Below are 19,518 nucleotides of genomic sequence, written 5' to 3' on the forward strand. Positions count from 1 at the left end.
AAAATTTCCAAAAATGAGTGCATCAATCTAGGAAGTAAAATATATGCCAAGTAGAACAAATAAAAATAAATCCCACCCAGAAAAACTGCAATCAAATTGCAGAACACTAAAGTAAAGAGGTCTTAATCTTGAAAGAAGTTGGAAAGAAAGGACAGATTGCTGGAAGAACACTGGGGTGCTGGGGTGGCTCAGATGGTTAAGTGTCTGCCTTCAGCTTAGGTCATGATCTTTGGGTCCTGGGATTGAGCCGCACATCAGGCTTCCTGCTCACCAGGGAGTCTGCTTCTCCCTCTGCCAATCCGCCTGCATGTGCTCTGTCTCTCTCGCTCTTTTTCTCTCAAATGAATAAATAAAATCTTTTAAAAAATAAAAATAAATAAAAAATAAAAATGGAAGAACAGTTAGATTGAAAGCAGAATTCTCAACAGCAACATAAAAGCCAAAAAACAATGGAAAAATATCAGTTTTCAGATAAAATAGTCTGGAACTGTGTGCCCAATAAAATAAAGACATTGTAGTAACCAATAAGTAAGGGTATTTAACCAAGTATTGTCTAAAATAATAAGTGTCTTCAACAATAATTTTATTTTTTTTAAGATATTATTTATTTATTTGATAGAGATCATGAGTTGGCACAGAGGCAGGCAGAGAGAGAGGGGGAAGCAGGCTACCCGCTGAGCAGGGAGCCCGATGCGGGGCTCGATCCCAGGACCCTGGGATCGTGATCTGAGCTGAAGACAGAGGCTTTAACCCACTGAGCCACCCAGGCACCCCTGTAACGATAATTTTAAAAAGAATTGCAATTTGGATAATGACATATAACTCTGGAAGAGAAAGATGAGAGCTAACGTGTCCTAAAGTTGGGGAGCTTCAAAATAGTACTTGATAGAAAAAGTCCAAGTAGTCCAAATATGCCAATAATTAAACAATAACAGTTTGTCACTTTGAAAAGGTTGCAAATTGTATTTTTTTAAAAATCCATGATTTTTTATAAGGACATAGAAAGGCTGAAAATGGGGTGCCTGGGTGGCCCAGTCGTTAAGCAGCTGCCTTTGGCTCAGGTCATGATCCCAGGGTCCTGAAATCGAGCCCTACATTGGGCTCCCTGCTCTGCAAGGAGCCTCCTTCTCCCTCTCCTATTCCCCCTGCTTGTGTTCCCTCTCTCACCATGTCTCTCTCTGTCAAATAATTAAATAAAATCTTAAAAAAAAAAAAAAGGCTGAAAATAAGACAAAAGATAGAAGTCATAATTAGGGACAGCGAACATAATGATAAAAGATTTAACTCAGTAGGGAGACAGAACAATTCTAAATATGAAAGCACCAATACAATATAGCATCAAAATTTAGAACATAAAAATTGTTAAAAATACCCAGAACAATGGATAAATCCAACATTATACTGGGAGATTTCAAAACAACTATTAGTTACTGATACTTCAAGCAAACAAAAACAATGTTAAGCAACAATAAAAGTTTTTTTTTTAGATTTTTTTTTAATTTTTTATTTATTTGACAGAGAGAGATCACAAGTAGGCAGAGAGGCAGGCAGAGAGAGTGAGAGGGAAGGAGGCTCCCTGCCGAGCAGAGAGCCCGATGCGGGACTCGATCCCAGGACCCTGAGATCATGACCTGAGCCGAAGGCAGCGGCGTAAACCACTGAGCCACCCAGGCGCCCCTAACGATACAATTAAGAAATAAAATGTGGGGGGCAGCTGGGTGGCTCAGCTGGTTAAGCATCTGCATTTGGCTCAGGTCATGATGCCAGGATCCTGGGATAGAGTCCCTGATCGGCTCCCTACTCAGAAGGGAGTCTGCTTCTCCCTCTGCCCCTCCCCCCAATTCATGTGCAAGCCTGCTCTCTTTCTCAAAAAAAAAAATAAATAAATAAAATCTTTGGGGAAAAAAAAAAAGAATAAAATTTCCTTAAAAACTAATGTAGGCATAGATACATATAAAATTCAGCATCTCACATTTAGAAAACACAAATTTTTTCATATGCTACTTATGATTAAGCTAAGAAACCAGTCTTAACATATTCCAAAGAATGGGCATCATAGACTACATTCTCTGAAAACTCAGAAATTATGTCAAACAAGGAGGGCCTGGGCAGCTCAGATCATGATCCCAGGGTCCTGGGATTGAGCCCCACGTCATCCAGTTCCCTGCTCAGCGGGAGTCTGCTTCTCCCTCTGAACCTGTCCCCCACAACGTGCTCTTACACCCACACGCACTCTTTCTCAAATAAAAGCTTAAAAAAATTATGTCAAACTTTAGTAACAAAAATATAACATTTGTACATACTTAGAAGTAATGCACACTGTTTAAAATATAAACTCATGGGTCAAAATAAGAGAAAACTGAAAAATGCTCAGAACTACTAGAACTAATAAATGAATTTAGCAAGGTCACAGATTAAAGGTCAAACCAACACTCTTTCTATGAAATATCTGGAATAAACAATTAGAAAATTAAATTTAAGAAATTTCATTTACAGCAGCATCTGAAACATAAAATACTTGAGGTAAGTTTAACAACATACGTAAAAGACCTATTCTAAAAAAATAAGAAAAGAAATTACAGAGGGTCTAAATACATGGGGAAATGTACCAAGTTCATTATTTGAAAGACTTGATATTGTCATTATGACAATTTCTCTCAAACTGATATATAGGTTTAATGCAATCTCAAGCAAACTTTTTTTTTTTTTAAAGATTTTTGAGAGCGAGAGTGAGAAAGCAAGTGCACGAAAAGGGGGAGGGGCAGAGGGAGAAGGAGAGGGTGATGCAGACTCCCTGCTGAGTGCAGAGCTGATGATATTCAGTGGATCCCAGGATCCTGAGATCAAGACCTGAGCAGAAGTCAGATGCTTAACCAAATGATCCACCCAGAACCTCTTAAGAAAGCTTTTTTAAAAATCAAAAGTGATAAGTGGATTCAAATTTATATGGAAATACAAAGAACTTAGAATACATAAAACAATTTGGTTAAAGAACAAAGTTGTAAGACTTGCACAACTGACTTCGAAATTTATTATAAAGCTAGAGTACTGATTAGTATGGTTCTGGCAAAAGGACAAAGATCAGTGAACAGAACAGAGAGTACATAACTAGACCCACATATACTGGGTCAATTAATTTTCAACAAAGGTACAAAGCAATTCAATGATGAAAAGAAAGTCAATTCAATGGTGAAAGTCTTTTCAACAAATAGTACTAGAATAACTGAATATTCCTTTTTTTTTTTTAAAGATTTTATTTGTTTATTTGACAGGCAGAGATCACAAGTAGGCAGAGAGGCAGGCAGAGAGAGAGGAAGGGAAGCAGGCTCCCTGCTGAGCAGAGAGTCCAATGTGGAGCTCGATCTCAGGACCCTGGGATCACGACGTGAGCCGAAGGCAGAGGCCTTAACCCACTGAGCCACCCAGGTGCCCCGAATAACTGAATATTCTTATGAAAAAGTGAACATCGACCCTTATTTCTCAAATGCAACAACTGATTTGAAATGGATCATAGACCTAAACCTAAGAACCATTACTATAAAGCTTCTAAGAAAAAAAAAAAAAAAAACCAAACACGAGGAGAAAATCTTTGCAATCTTGGAGTAGACAAAAATGTTTCTTAGGATTTAAAAAGCATGAACCATAAAAGAGAAAATTGATAAACTGGACTTTACCAAGTTTAAAAACTTTTGTGCTTTGAAACATTGTTAAGAAAACCAAAAAGGTAAGCCACAGAATGAGAGAAAATACTTGGAAGATGCATGTATCTGACAAAGTTCTTGTGTCCAGAGTATCTCTCTCTCTCCACACACACACACACACACACACACACACGTAATAAAGAATGAAGGTTGTTTTGTATGGGTATGGAAATAGAGAAAGCAACCAAGGAACATAATAGATGGGCATTTCAAAAGATTCTTGTATTTTTGGAACTCTTTATGCCTATGGCAAGATAGAGCAGTAGGGAAAGGAGAGGTTATTCAAATTGGTTATCCATATAAGGAGAGAAAAAGTGGATTACTACTTTGAGCCATGCACAAAATTCCATTCCAAATGAATTAACAATTTAAAAGTCAAAAAGCAAAACTTCTAGAAGAAAATATAAATATCTTTTTGCCTTGGAGTAGGGAATGGTTTCTTAAGACACACAAAATAGAGCTACCCATAAAGGAAAAGACTAATAAATAGAACACTGAAATTAAAGCTCAAATTCATTACAAGGTATCTTAAGTGAAAAGATAAACCAGAGAAACACATAACTGAAAAGGACTAAGTAGGTCGCTTATATAAAGAATTAAAAATATTAAGAAAAAGACAACCCGGGAAGCCTGGGTGGCTCAGTGGGTTAAGCCTCTGCCTTCGGCTCAGGTCATGATCCCAGAGTCCTGGGATCGAGCCCCGCATCGGGCTCTCTGTTCAGCAGGGAGCTTGCTTCCCCCTCTCTCTCTGCCTCCCTCTCTGCCTACTTGTGATCTATCTGTCAAATAAATAAGTAAATAAATAAATCTTAAAAAAAAAAAGAAAGAAAAAGATAACCCTACAAAAGCAAAATAGGCAAAAGACATAAAGAGGTATGGCATAACAGAGGACATATATATGGCCAATGATGAAGATACCAACTTGATCTCACTGACAATCAAAAAATATAAATCAAGGTCACAATGAGATACCATTTTTATCCAGTATACTTTACTACGTAACAATTTAGTTCCAAAATTTAGTGATATCCCTATGATTATTTAATAAAAAAAATTAAGGAAAATTCTTTTGTCCCACTGAAGCAGTACTAAAAATCTCCTATAAACAGATCTTAAAAACTATTAAGGGGCAGAAGAACCTTGCATATTCTCTTTGATTAAATACTTTTTGCAATGTGGAGACTTGAGAGTTTCTGGAAGGAACCGGACTCAACAATAAGGAAGTGGTTAGTCAGATCATCAATTTTAACTTCACTGGATTTTGGTCTATTTAACCGTAGAGCAAGATTTGACACACCTGGCCCTTTCTTTTCTTTCCTTTTCTTTTTTAAAAGATTTTATTTATTTGAGGCGCCTGGATGGCTCAGTGGGTTAAAGTCTCTGTCTTCAGCTCAGGTCATGATCCCAGGGTCCTGGGATAGAGCCCGCATGGGGCTCTCTGCTCAGCAGGGAGCCTGCTTCCCCATCTCTCTCTCTGCCTACTTGTGATCTGTCAAGTAAATAAATACAATCTTTTTTTAAAAAGATTGTATTTATTTATTTGTCAGAGAGAGAGTACATAAGCAAGGGGAGCTGCAGGAATGGGGAGAAGCATGCTCCTCGCTAAGCAAGGGACTGAGCCCAATGTGGGACTCGATTCCACGACCCTGGGATCATGATCTGAGCCAAAGGCAGAGGCTTAACTGACTAAGCCACCCAGGCATCCCAGAGCTGACCCTTTCTTGAAAGAATTCTGAATAAGTAAAAACTTTCACATGCTATATATATGTATATGTGTGTATATATAGATGAAAAAAATGAAAAATCTTGTTTCCCTCAGTCCCTCATCTAGTACACTCCCTGCTAGATATAACCACCTTTATCAGTTTTGTGTATCTGATCATTCTTTAAAAAAAAAAAAAAAAAATTGGGGGGGGGGCGCCTGGGTGGCTCAGTCTGTTAAGCGTCTGCCTTCGGCTCAGGTCATGATCCCAAAGGGCCTGCGATCAGGCCCTGCATCGGGCTCCCTGCTAATCAGGGAGCCTGCTTCTCCCTCTCCTCCCATTCCTGTTCTCTCTATCAGTCTCTTTCTCTCTCTCTCAAATAAAATCTTTAAAAAAATAAAAATAAAGTAAAATAATTTTTAAAAAAGACTTTTTATTTATTTGTCAGAGAGAGAGAGAGAGAGAGCATACAAGCAGGAGGAGCAGCAGGTAAAGGGCCAACGTGGCACTCGATCCCAGGGACCTGGAATCATGACCTGAGTCGAAGGCAGACACTTAATGGACTGAGACACCCAGGTGTCCCTCTGATCATTCTTTCTTCAAACACTCCTTGGACCCCTTTTGCCAGTTCGCTTTTACTTAACCTGGGCCCTCTCTTCTTCCCTGTCTCTCCAAGTGATTTTTCTGGTCCTGTAGTTATAATACTAGCCTGAATTTATATCTCTGGTCCTGATCTCTAGATCTGTAAACCTACAACACATCTGGATAATTCCTAAGCATCTCAAATTTAACATGTCCTTTCTTCCTTATTCCCATCCCGCCTTTTGTAACAAACCTGGTCTCCCCAAATCTTCCCTCTCCCAGTACTTGGCATAACCATCCACCCAGTTACTAAATCCAGAAGCATAGTCATTCCTGACTCTTCTCATTTCCCTACTCATCACATCTAATCCAGGACCCAGTCCTATTTCAAATATATTTAGTATCCACCTACAGCTCTCCACTTTTTGTCACCACTCTGGTCCAGGCCATCTTCATCTCTCACATAGATTACTGCCATGGACTCCTGATTTCTCTTTCTACTTTTATTCTTGTCCCCTTCAATTCATCCTTCACATATAAACAAGAGGGGACTTCTTATAAATCCTATTACTCCCCTACTTGAAACTGTAGAACGACTTCCTATTATAGTCAAAATCAAATCCAAATTCATTTCCATGGCCTGCAAAATTCTATATAACGTGGACCATGAATATGTCTCCTAACTCATTCCAGGTTGCTATATTCCAAATATACTGTACTAGAGTCTCAAAAAGGCATATATCCGCATTAACTCTCTCAGACCCTTTTTTACTTCATAATATTTATTACACTGTGTTTATTCTTTCATTTTTGTATTTACTTTTTACTCTGTTAGATTCCTGACTGAAATACTTGTTTCTCTATTAGGCTCCCAAACTAAAATATGTTTGTCTTTGCTTCCCTCTGTTTCCCCCCCCAAAACCTGGTAAAAGACCAAGATATAAGATTTTTGCTCACTGACTGGATGAATGAACAGATATGGCAATAGATGTCATTGCAGAATAATCTTCCCATGCAAAGAAAGTAAGTGCTAGAAAATATCATTAAACATCAAATTCTCAATCTCAAATTCCGTTATGGCTTACACAAATAATGTGAACTATGAACAATAATACAAAAAGGTTGACAGAATAGCCCACAGGAATATATCATTTTTTAAGAGTCTCATGTATGTTGTAAAATATACATACAATGAAATGTATATATATTTATTTACTGAACCTTCACTAAAACTGACTAAACAACATGCATCCTAAAGTTTATAGCAGCATTATCAACAACAGCCAAATTATGGAAAGAACCCAAATGTCCATCAACTGATGGATAAAGATGTGGTGCATGCATACATACACATGCATACACACACACACGCACACACGTGCGCGTGCGCACACACACACACGGAATATTACTCAGCCATCAAAAAGAATGAAATCTTGCCCTTTGCAAAGACATGGATGGAGCTAGAGTGTATTATGCTAAGTGAAATAAGTCAGAGAAAGACAAATACCATATGATTTCACTCACATGTTGAAGTTAGGAAACAAAACAGATGAAAAAAGGGAAGGGGAAAAAAGGAGAGGGTAACAAAATATAAGAGACTCAACTATAGAGAGCAAACTGAGGGTTGATGGAGGGAGGTGGGCAGGGGATGGGCTAAATGGGTGAAAGGCATTAAGGAGGGCACTTTGGTGAACACCAAATATAAGTGATGAGTCACTAAATTCTACTTCTGAAACCAATATTACCCTATATGTTAACTAATTAAAATTTAAATAAAAACTTGAAACAAAACAAAACAAAAATACTGAGCAGACAATGATCAAGTTAGCAGCAATGAAAAGATACGCTTTCAAAAAGGATTGGGAAGGAGTTCTCTCAGCAACTGCTCAGCGGACTACATGATGGTAACAATGGTAACAGTCATGGTTAACTACATGCCATTCCGAATGCTTCACTTAAATCTATTCATTTAACCCTAACAGTAAAGGTACTGACTTCATTGTCTAGGAGGAAATTGAGATGGCAAGAGGTCAAGTAACTAGCCCAAGGGTTGCACAGCAGTAAGAGCTGGAATTTGAAACAAGGCAATCTAGCTTATTAGTCCTGGCTCTTAACACTATCTATCTAGTCCTTCCAAAAAAATCCATAAAGACCAAGCTTATGATTAAAGAACTTCAAGAACAAGAGAAAACATCACAATGTACTACTGAAAAGACTATGTATCTCTGAATACCGCCAAACTCTTCAGCAATTACCATTAAGCTGGGATAGGATTACTCAGTGGGTTGCCCTTGCTTAATTCAAAAATGCCTTAAGCTTTAAATGGCTTAATCTTTTATCTGACACAGAAAAGTATCACCTGTTCAAATTTCCAAAACCTTCAAGGAGCATAATATTTTTAAATGAGCTTTACAGAGCATTTACATAATACATAATATCAGTTTGACAAACCCTATACAAAGCTGCTTTACCAGAGTTGTTTTTTTTTTTTTTTAAGATTTTATTTATTTATTTGACAGACAGAGACCACAAGTAGGCAGAGAGGCAGGCAGAGAGAGGAAGGGAAGCCGGCTCCCTGCTGAGCACTGGGCCACCCAGGCGCCCCTTTACCAGAATTTCTTGAAGCAATAAACTCTTCAAAAGTTTACCCCTCAAAGTATTTGCAAGTCTGTGAAGGCAGATTATTAACTAATACAACAACAATCACTTAACTCATCCAATTTGTTTCTGAGGTTAGTAAAGATTCTGTACTCAAGCGTTTATTTCTATACCAAAGAGAGAGAAAGAGACACCAACAAAGAGCACTGGGCAAAAGAACAGTGATAATAATTATCTAGCTCTCTGATCTCCAAAAAAGGGGACAGACTAAACAGGTTTTGTGAAATTAGTAGGAGCAAAACGGTTCTTATCAAGACAAAGAGTTAAAGATTCCTACAGAGGCTATCTACCCAAAATAAAATACAGAAATGACTCTACAGATTAACAGATAATTTATATAACAGAATATTAAAATTACAAAGAACTGGGGGAAATTTTTTTAGCAGGAACAAAGAAATTAATACAGTTTCCTACTTATTACCAACAACATTCGTTCAGTAGAGACGTGTAACAAAGATACTCTCTTTTCCACTTGTCAGAAAGAAGACACCTTGATATCTGATAGTAATTAAGCATGAATTCAGAATAACTGTTCTGAAGAACAGAATTTTCTTTTTTTTCTTTCCTTATTCCATTCCACTGCAAATACTTCCAAGCACAGGGTTTTTGTTTTCCTAGAATTAACAAGACTAAATAAGCTAAAAAGGGGAAACATGTATACTTATAAATACCTTTAACACATGAAAGAAATCATTTTCATGCAAACCAGGAAATATTTCCAAACCATAAAGAGATGCCTGGAGACAACCTTAGCAGAACAGAAAGAACACTTGGGACCTCAATTCCAGTTCAGGTTCTGGTACTACCTAAATCATATGACCTCAGGCAAGCCAATTACTGTTGCTGGGGAAGAATACAACTATATGTTCACAGAGGTTGATTCTAATTCCAAATATTGCTTTCAATGGGTATCGGTAAAATGATAGATTTTTTTTACTTAATGTAAATAAGGCTACTTTTAACCATTAGTTAACTATATATAAGCACCTTCCTCTGTAGTTGGAAATTCTTAAGTGACAATACACAATGACCAACAAAGATCAGATTTAAACCCCCAAATGCAAAACTATATTCATTTTCCAGTCACCTACTTATTAACCACGGTGACTAATTCAATGGGTTATAGTATCAAGCTATTCCTAGGTAGCTTTTATTGGGTTCAAAAGTAGGACAAAGATCATCTCAGGAAAGTGTGTGATACTTTCAGATAAATAACACACAATATAAAACTTAAAGCTGTGAAATGATATAAGCAACAGAATTCTGCACTGATATATTTCCAGTTTTCAGAGTAAACTAACATCACCAAATTTTCATTTCTACAGTGATTTCCCACTTCCCACCTCACTTAATCATTGTGACAATCCTTTGAAATAAGTAAGCAGTATTTTACCAACACAATCCAGACCAGCTTAGAAAGTTAGGTAACCTATCAATCATTATTCTAGAATGCGAGTCACAGAAATTAAACTGTATTAATCAAGTAGGATATATCCCTCAATTGGGGGGGGGAGCTTTAATGTTTTAAGGTAATACAGGCAAAGAAATAAAATATAAAAGATTTCTACTATGGAGTCATTTCACACCCATACAAATAGGCCACATCGGTCCAGGTACCATCATCCCTCTTCCAAAGGTCAATAAAAACACATTATAGAATTCATAAAATGTTGTCTAATAAATAATTTCTTACTATCATTTATGCTAAAAATACACGACTAAAATCACAGCTCATAATACAATTAATAGGCTGTAGCTGTAGGAACATTAAATTCTCTATCATTACAACACCAGAAAAACTTGTACAAGCTTCTCCAGAAGATCAGTGTAGTCTTGTCTACAAATTTTCTGACATCAGCCTCAAAAGAGAATTGAAAAACATTAAAGTTAGGAAAAGCAGCCGTCTTGCCATGGTAGATAAACAGTTCTAGAACCTATATGAGATTTTTGCATGGATTTGCAGAAAAAACAAAAGATAATAGTTTAAACCTACTGGAGGTCACTAAGTAATCTTAGTGTGACACAGGGCCACATATGTCTTCCTGGAAGTTTAGAGATTAAGCTGACCTCCAGGTTTTTTTGCAAATACCTCCACTCTAATAGAAGAACAAGGTGTGGGGGCGGGGGCACTTAGGGACTTGGAAGCGGAAGAGAATCCTACCCTTCATAAAGTAGTAGGAGATCCGTGAGGGGTCTTTGCAAAAGATCAACGGAGCGAAGGCCCCATTCCCTTGGCCACAGACGCTTAAGATGGCACTTACATGCCTGAATTTTGTTTAGCAGCGAATACGTTTAGTCTCATGTGTTACCATGTCAGTGATTGGGGAGGTCAAACTGACAGGTCCTGAGAAACAGCTTGGTCATCAGCAGGGAGGATCTCATTTACTCTGAGGTCCTAGACACCCAGGGAGGAAGAGATGAGTACTGTACAGAGCTTAGAACAGCTTCCAAGTCCGCGACAATGAGAGGGAATGGTAGGAAACCCGTGTATGGGTTCACTGTACTGGTAGCCAACCATGAAGAGGTGTCCCAGATAACCTGGCTACCGCCAGACTGAGACACAGAGCCAGCAGCGCTCTAAAACACTGCCTGAAGTCGAAATTACGGAGCCCCAGATCTGCATGGTCTAGGTGGCAGAGCTGCGGAAGAAGCCAAGCTCTGAGGATAGTCTCAGGCTTCCGTCCCCAATTCCACCCGCTGGCTTACCTACCCGCTCTGACCCCGGCTTCTCCGGATCTCAGGATCCTGCAAGCGGCTCAAGACCGCCTCTCACACCCGCCGCTGGGGTCCGGCCAACCGGAACTCACAAGCGTCACTTCCGGTCCGTTCTCTACCCCCTCCACCCCCTCCGGGGACCGCCTCCAAAAGACAAAAGTTCCCCTCTCCTTTTCGCAACCTCCGCGGATCGTCGCGGGATTTCGGTTCGGGTTTAGGATTGAGGACCTGTGGGCGGGGCGAGAGGAAGAATGACTGTTCGATTCGAGGTTCTTGATCCGGAACTTATCCAGGAGTCCCGGAAGAGGTAACTCGCAGGGTAAAAGCGTGTTCACTACCGGAAAGGAAAAACGCAAAGGCGCGAGTGAGGCGGTGGGGAGGTTCCCTAGGTAAGTTGGCCCTTCACAGCGCTAAGGAGAGGGATGTTCTCCATTCTCTCTCCACGTGGAATGTTTCTTCCCACCTCATTCCATACCTCCTCCCCCAATGTTTCATCTTCTCCATAGACTGTTCCGCCCAAGTAGACGTTGGAGCCTCTGTTCCTCTTCTGCCAACCGTCCGTTGGAAGAAGGGACTAAGATCCTGGGAAGGAGAAGGACCCAGAATTTCTGGTTCCCAGGCAAAGCCTCCATTCAGGCAGCATCGGTGCGCTCTCTCCGAATGTGAGAAAATATCGCGCGGGCCTCACATTCTGTTGAATACTTACTGAATACCCACAGTGTATGAAGTTGTTGAGTCCTACGAGAAAAGAAGAGGTTTCCACGAATACGACCGAAAAATGTGTCTTTGTGTAACACAAAGTGTTCAGCGAAATTTTAACCGGATTAACCTTTCGCTCCCCACCCCACCCCCCAGCACTGGACACTGAGACTATGATGTACAGTAGTTACGTATAATTGCTACAGCAGTTCTAAGGAGTAAATTATTGATTGAGGAATGATAAAGAGTTCAGAAACAGGTGTCACTTGAATCACGCCTTCGTGGCTGAAGAGATTGTGTTTGTGTATTTAGGTGGAGAATAATAGAAAATAATTTGGGGGGAGAGATTGCTTTTTAAAGGGACCTAGCAATTTGGTGTGGCTGGAGAGTACAGTGTGTAACAGGAGAGTAGATTAGAAGGATAAAGTAGATTGTAACCAAAATTGTGTGGTGCTTTGAATTCGTGCTAAGGGATTTGTCTTATTCTTTAGGCGTTTATCCCGTGGTTTTTGAGCTGGGAATTACAGGATCAAGTTTGTGCTTTAGAAGTATAATTTTAATGCCAGATGGATTAGGCTGAACTAGAACATGCATGAAGCAAATGTGGAAAGATAAGTTGGAGAAGTTAATTTTGGAGGTTTTGGGCCAAGAGATCATTAGGGTACTGGTAGTAAAGGTAAGGAGATAGGCTTACCAGAGATAAATTCAACAAGGTTTGGTAACTGGATGTGGTAGGACAGGAGAAAAAGTCCAGGGTTACTCAGAAGTCAAGAATACAGAAGAAAGAAGTTTGAGAGGGAAAGGAAGATACTGAGTTCAGTTTAGGACACAGAGACTACTTCATAGTACACTAGCAGAAGCTGAATACTCAAGTTTGGAGCGAAAGAGAGACTTTAGGAGTCCTCAGCATATGACAGCTTAAGAATAAATATCTCACGATCTTGTCTCTCTCCTCCTACTAGATGTCAGCTCTATTAAGAGTGGGACTTTGTTTTGTTTAGTGCTCTATCTTTAGCGTCCAGTACAGTACCTGGTACACAATAGGCCCTCCATAAATATCAATTGATTGAATGGAAAGAGAGTATATAGACCATCACTGTCCAAAAGAACTTTCATGCAAATGTTCTAGATCTTAAAAGAGTGGCCGCTAGCCACTTTTAAGTTGTTGAGCTGTTGAGCACTTGAAATGTGGCTCAGTGCAACTGAAGAATTGAATTTTTATTTAGTTTTAATTAAGTCTAAATAACTATGTTTGACTGATGGCTACTATATTGGACAATGTAGGTGTAGACTGAAAGGAGGTCCAAATGTATAAGCAGGGGTAATATGTACATCAGGAGCGAGTGACATAGAGCTAAAGGAAACTGGAAAAAAGCTATCAGAAAAGTAGAATGATAAAAGGGTGAAAGTTAGATTAAGAATTTTAGGGAAGAAACTAAAGAAAAGTTACTAGTGAGTTGTGGGGAAAGCTCAAGATGAGGCCTAAAAGGAGGCAACTCTGGCATTTAGCAAGTGTCTTAATTCCTTAGTGATTTCAGTTGAGTGGGAAAGGAAGGCAGGTAATTAAAGAAGTTGAGAGGTAAAGGGAAGAGGAAAAGTCAGGCAGTTGTTTAAGGGTCAGAGGGGATTTTTGGAAAGGCTTTTTTTTAGGTTGGAAAGGCCAAAGTACAGCCGGTGAAGTGGGATTAATGGGTGGAGTGTGGTTCAGAAGGGGTAGGTAGGGATTGAGAGCATTGATGAAAGGGGTTTAGTCTGGTGGAGGAATGAGAACGCACCAGGAGGAGGGTTTTATAGGACATGTTTGTTTGGCAGTGCCATCATTGCCCTGGATTATCCATGAGACTAAGAATAGTTGTTTACTGTGGTCACAAGCACTGGGTTTATTGTATGTTTGTAGTGGATGTAGGGGGACAGACAAACACTTTTTGGAGGAGTTAGATGATAATGTGATCAGGCTGATAGGAGATTAGAACATCCTACAGAATAAAGATGTTAGGATTAACGTGTTAGAATTAGAGACCTCGTGAGATATTGTAGAGAAGCAATAAACTTGGTAATTTCTGGAACTTTTTCTGCTTTTGGTTTTTGCTGACTCCTATTGGTATATATCTGTTTTTAGATAAAGTTAAGAAGATGAGAAGTTTTCTGTCATCTCCAGATGAGTTTCTTTATCTGTTACTGCAGATAAGCAGCTTCTCTGTTGGATCCTTATTTTTCTTGTCTTTAATAATGAGGCTCATGTCTTTTTTCTTATTTTCACAAGGACCATAATAGAAGTAAAGGGTTTATTAAGTTATGCAACACATAACAGGTCCTATGTATGCAGTTACCTTCTTTAGATAGTACCTGAATCTGATATATAAGATATTTGGTTACTTTGCAACCTAGAAATTGGTGGAGAAAATCCTTCTAATTGTTGACATGGAGGTTATACATATAATTTTTACATAATTGAATATTTGTTCATTTTGGAGTCTGGTTAGATTATCAGAGAAGTCTTGTTGATGTGTAACCTCATGCAGTAACTAAATGATAGATGCATCATGAGATAACGTAGGTTTTAATAAGAACTTAATGGTTTTTTTTTCCTGACTGCAAAGGCATCTAGAGCCATAAAGTACTGTCAGTACAGCCCTGTGACCAGATGTCACACCAGTGAAAGGAATAAACTGGGTACTGACAACTTAATGTGTGTGACCCTCCTACCTCTGGCTACTCCATGTCACTCTCCTTTGACCCCTCAATGTTCATTTCTTTAGGAATTTGTTTTAGCCCTTCCATCACTCTGTATACTTGTCCCAGTGGCCTCACCACTTCACCACTTCAGTAACTTCAGTTATATGTTAAGTTTTCTTAAATCTCTATTTCTGGCCTAGGCTTATCATCAGAGCTTTAAGATGGTATATTCTTTTTTATTGTTGCTGGACATCTCTAACCAGCATGTCTTTTGGTCAAACCAGGTATAATATATCCTAAACCGATTTCAGTATCTTTTACTTTCAAACCTGCTACTTCAAGACAATTCTCTTCATCAGTAAATAATACCTCTGTTCTCCATTTGTTCAAATCCAGGTTATTCTAAACTTCTCCCTTTCTTCTATCACCAGACCTCCAGTGAGTCACCAAATCATACAGATGTGCCTTGGCTACTTCTTTCCTTTTTCATTGACACTTCTCTTGTCTTAAGTGACTTTCACCTCATCTAGACTATTGGGAAAGGCAAAATAGAGCAGCATTAAGAACATGGGAATGAACATACATGCCTCAACATGGATGAATCTTGAAGACATACTGAGTTGATGGAAGCTTGAAACAAAAGGCTACATATTGTATGGTTTGATTTATATGAATGTCCAGAATAGGCAGTCTGTAGATTAGTGATTGCCAGGGGCCCAGGGCTGGAGAAAATTGTAAGCAACTGCTAATGGGTACAGGGGTTTCTTTTTGAGGCACTGAAAATGTTTTGGGATTAGATAGTGGTGATGGTTGCACAACCTTGTGGATATATTAAAAACATTTTACTAAATTGTACACTTTAAAAAGGGAAATTTGGGGGGCATCTGGGTGGCTCAGTAGGTTAAAGCCTCTGCCTTTGGCTCAGGTCATGATCCCAGGGTCCTGGGATCAAGCCCTACCTTGGGCTCTCTGCTCAGTGGGGAGACTGCTTCCTCCTCTCTCTCTCTGCCTGCCTCTCTGCCTACTTGTGATCTGTCTGTCAAATAAATAAATAAAATCTTTTAAAAAGAAAAAGGGAAATTTTGTAGTATGTGGATTATATCTCAAAATATTTAATATCTCCTATGCTATCCTCATTTATTTTTTGAAATTTTAAGATTTTTTTTGGTAAGGATTTTATTTGCTTGACAGAGAGAGACACAGCGAGAAAGGGAATATAAGCAGGGGGAGTGTGAGAGAGAGAAGCAGACTCCCCTCTGAGCAGGGAGCCTGTTGTGGGGCTTGATCCAAGGACCCTGGGATCAGGACCTGAGCCGAAGGCAGATGCCTAACAACTGAGCCACCCAGGCACCCCTGAGATTTTATTTTTAAGTAATTGCTACACCTGGTATGGAGCTTGAACTCAAAACCCTGAAATTAAAAGGCACATGCTCCACTGACTGAGCCAGCCAGGCACCCCATCCTCATTTAAAATATTTGAAATAATATATTTCAATAAAATACTGAAATAAAATATTGAATACTGCACATTCTGCCTGCCGTACAATTTAAAAAACACTCATATAATGTCCTAATTTTAACATAAATGAGAAAAGGAAATTTGACAGCTATCTATATGCCATGTAGATTATGCAGTGCATAATCGAGGTTATTACTTGTAAGCACCACAAATATGATGGCCCCATACATTTCAATATATAAATGCTTACTCTTTCAGTAGAAGACATTGATGGTTGGTTGTGCCTGTACATGGAAGCGTTATGAGTCCAACTGCCTCAAATGTAGACTGATAAAGGTGTTTTATTGGTGACTCAAATATCATCAACAGCTTTGCTGAGGGAACACAAATTTCTAAAATATAAAGGACAAAGGATGATCTTCCTTTGTTTTATATGATAGTTACACTTTTGGTAAATTCAGTGACTATTAGAACCTTGCAGAACATACTTTGTGTCCATGTGTATAATGAAGTTGGGTTCTTGTCTCAGGTGTTAATTATTTTTCACCTATAATTTCCAGTGGGACGAATCTTTACTTGGTAAGACTTTTAGCACTCCATGCTGAGGTCGAGTAAATGTCAGCAGTGCACCTCACTCCAGGCCCATTGTTGTGACAGCCAGAAACTTCTCCGAGGGGTTGGTACCATCCCCATTGAGAACCACTGGATTATGAAGACGGTTAAATGAGCACTGTATGCCAGAGAAGGGATGAGTTATTCTCGTTTTCTTTGGGTCCTTTAGACAGCTTGGTAAAATGGAATATTTCCTTCCTCTCTACAAGACTTAGGGAAGACTGAGGAATAGAGCTTTATTATATCCAAGAAAAAGATAGATACTCCTTATGTTGAGATTGAAAATGACCTAAACTGCTTTACCTGTATTCTTGAATCTTTTAGAATACACAGGGGAGAAAAACAGTACATTAAGATCCAAAATACATTTTGCTTTTTTTCTGGATACCTCATGTAGTTTTAAAATGTTACTGCTTATATTGTCAAGGTGTTTTGTCTAATAAGCCTGTTACCTTTCACTGCTAGATAGTGATAACTTTTTTCCCTTTCCTTTAAGATGCTCTCCAAATCCTTGGTGATGGAATATTTGGCTCATCCTGGTGCACTTAGCTTGGCTGCTGGAGTTGCTTGTGGCATGTGCCTGGGCTGGGGCCTCCGTGTACGCTTTGGGATGATTCCCAAAAGCTCACTGAGCAAGACAGACACAGAGACCGGAAGTGAAGCATCCATCTTAGGAGAGAGTGGGGAGTACAAAATGATTCTTGTGGTTCGAAATGACTTAAAGATGGGAAAAGGGAAAGTAGCTGCCCAGTGCTCTCATGCTGCTGTTTCTGCCTACAAGCAAATTCAAAGGAGAAACCCTGAATTGCTCAAACAATGGGAATACTGTGGCCAGCCCAAAGTAGTGGTCAAAGCCCCTGATGAAGAAACTCTGGTTGAATTATTGACCCATGCGAAAATGCTAGGACTGACTGTAAGTTTAATCCAAGATGCTGGACGTACTCAAATTGCACCAGGCTCTAGAACTGTGCTGGGAATTGGGCCAGGACCAGCAGATCTAATTGACAAAGTCACTGGCCACCTAAAACTTTACTAAGTGGAATTTTGTATGATGGTCCCACCATGATGTGCTTTGAAACCATTAAATTCTAACAATAAAAGCTGAATTTCTCCCCCCACCCAGCTTAAGTATTTTTGATATGAAAATCCGTTTCCATGTTCTTCTATTATGTACTTGGCTCAGTTACAGTTATGTTGGGCTTTAAAAAAAAAAAAAAAGTTGGTTAAGTGATCCTGATGGTTCAAGTGATACCACTTGAAAAACAAGAAGTATTTTTGAGAGAAACTTGTCACAAGATTGGATTACAAGGGCAGGGGTACTGGGGAGAGCATTTCCTGTACATCATCAGCTCTCTGTGTTAATAGCTTTTCTTCCCCAAGACAGTGTTGCTATACCCCCTTGAAGGATCAGGGTTCAAGTGTGTACCCATTGGATGCTAAATACAGCTTGTTTTCCTCCATCACTTTTTGGAAGACTAGAAGCCATTAACAGATCATGGTATAGCCCCACACAATGGGTTTACAATCTAACCTTCTGGATGTCTCAAAACTGGGGTTTTACAGTCATTGATATAATCCACTTGTGCAGTACTTCGTGTTCATTTCCCCAACCCACACTGGCCAGAGGTTCTCAGCAGTGCTACACCATGGCCTATAAAAATTCCTTTTACTTCCCCCAACTTTTCTAATAGCAAAGGCATTGAAAAACATGCAAAATGACTTGTATGGACTTTGAAGGTAGTACTGGGCCCATATAAGAATTTACAGTAATTGTGGAGTTAATATAGTGTGTCATCCCAACAGCCTACTGTTTCTTTACCTAAAATTTAAAGAACCAGGTAATTATTTAAGGGCACCTTTATCCCTTTTGATCTTTATATGCCTATCATGATATAATTCCAGTAATTGCTGTTAAACCAGCTGCCCAGAATATGAAGGAGGTCCCAGTTCCCAAAACCTACATAGCTTCTTGAATGAAAGCCACCTTTTAGGGGAATCCTGATAGTATTTTTAAAATTGAGTATATCCCTAAGAACCGATGATGCCACAGAGCATTTTGGTAACAGGTGCACATTAAGTAGCTCCAGCTCTTCAAGGTTAATTTCGACAGTTAGCTTTAGTTAGCATTTAACTTCAACATAAGTAGCACGGTAACACAATTTCAAGGTCTAATGTCAGTGGAGTCAGGGCAGAACACCAAAGATTACTGCAGCCAGTTTTAGTTCTAATATTTAGTCAATTTTATAGAGTCTATGCTGGCATATGACAGCACAGGAGAAATCTCATCTGTAAATGATGCCACAGTAGCAACTGCTTCTAAATAGAATGTTTATACTAGATTCAAAAGTGATGCAATAGCATGTAACTGAGATGAAGAGAACTCCATCATAAATGCATGATTCTGCTCAGGTTCTAAGGCTTGCCTCAGAGACTGATGACTCCAAGTTCAAAGACCGTGCATTCCCAACAGGATGGCCTGCTGTGGCTGACTCAAGTAATTGTAAGAAGTCATGACATATCTACTAGGATGAACTGTACACAAATTCTATTAAATCTGGAAATATATTATGCTTATTTCCTAGTTCACCTATACTTAGTATTTATTTTACAGGGTTCTTAATCTTACAGTTCTCAGGGTATACTCTACAGAGCCCATAGGGTCCTTAAGAGACTTCCCTGGGGTCAAAACTATTTTCATAATACTAAGACA

At 39.1% G+C, this 19,518-nt stretch overlaps 2 protein-coding genes across 6 annotated transcripts in view; one reads left to right on the forward strand and one right to left on the reverse strand.

The window, feature by feature from the left end:
- VMP1 (vacuole membrane protein 1) overlaps positions 1-11,598 on the reverse strand; it is a 134,898-nt gene extending 123,300 nt beyond the window's left edge. Inside the window, exon 1 of one of the 3 annotated variants that reach the window (XM_080826039.1) lies at positions 11,358-11,598. The gene's annotated coding sequence lies outside the window, so the exon portion shown is untranslated. Of the gene's footprint in view, positions 1-11,353 lie in introns of all 3 variants that reach the window. The other 2 variants (XM_080826040.1, XM_080826038.1) reach the window with 2 other exon arrangements.
- A 70-nt stretch (positions 11,599-11,668) lies between these two features.
- PTRH2 (peptidyl-tRNA hydrolase 2) lies at positions 11,669-17,925 on the forward strand. 3 transcript variants are annotated; one of them, XM_080826042.1, is made up of 3 exons: positions 11,669-11,751; positions 11,869-12,007; positions 17,305-17,925. In XM_080826042.1, the coding sequence occupies exon 3, from the start codon at positions 17,305-17,307 to the stop codon at positions 17,842-17,844; it is 540 nt and encodes a 179-aa protein (XP_080682168.1). In that variant the 5' UTR covers positions 11,669-11,751; positions 11,869-12,007; the 3' UTR covers positions 17,845-17,925. The 3 variants fall into 3 exon arrangements, with proteins under 3 accessions (XP_080682168.1, XP_080682167.1, XP_080682169.1); XM_080826043.1 differs by having other exon boundaries at positions 11,696-11,751; positions 11,869-12,024; XM_080826041.1 differs by lacking the exon at positions 11,869-12,007 and having other exon boundaries at positions 17,305-17,919.
- Positions 17,926-19,518: the final 1,593 nt, after the last annotated feature.

This window comes from Martes martes (assembly GCF_963455335.1).
Source record: "Martes martes genome assembly, chromosome: 16".
In the NCBI taxonomy this organism is placed as follows: domain Eukaryota; kingdom Metazoa; phylum Chordata; class Mammalia; order Carnivora; family Mustelidae; genus Martes; species Martes martes.

What these genes read in the sequence shown, in the direction of transcription:
- PTRH2 (XM_080826042.1), top strand. Translation starts at nt 17,305, where the DNA reads ATGCTCTCCAAATCCTTGGTGATGGAATATTTGGCTCATCCTGGTGCA.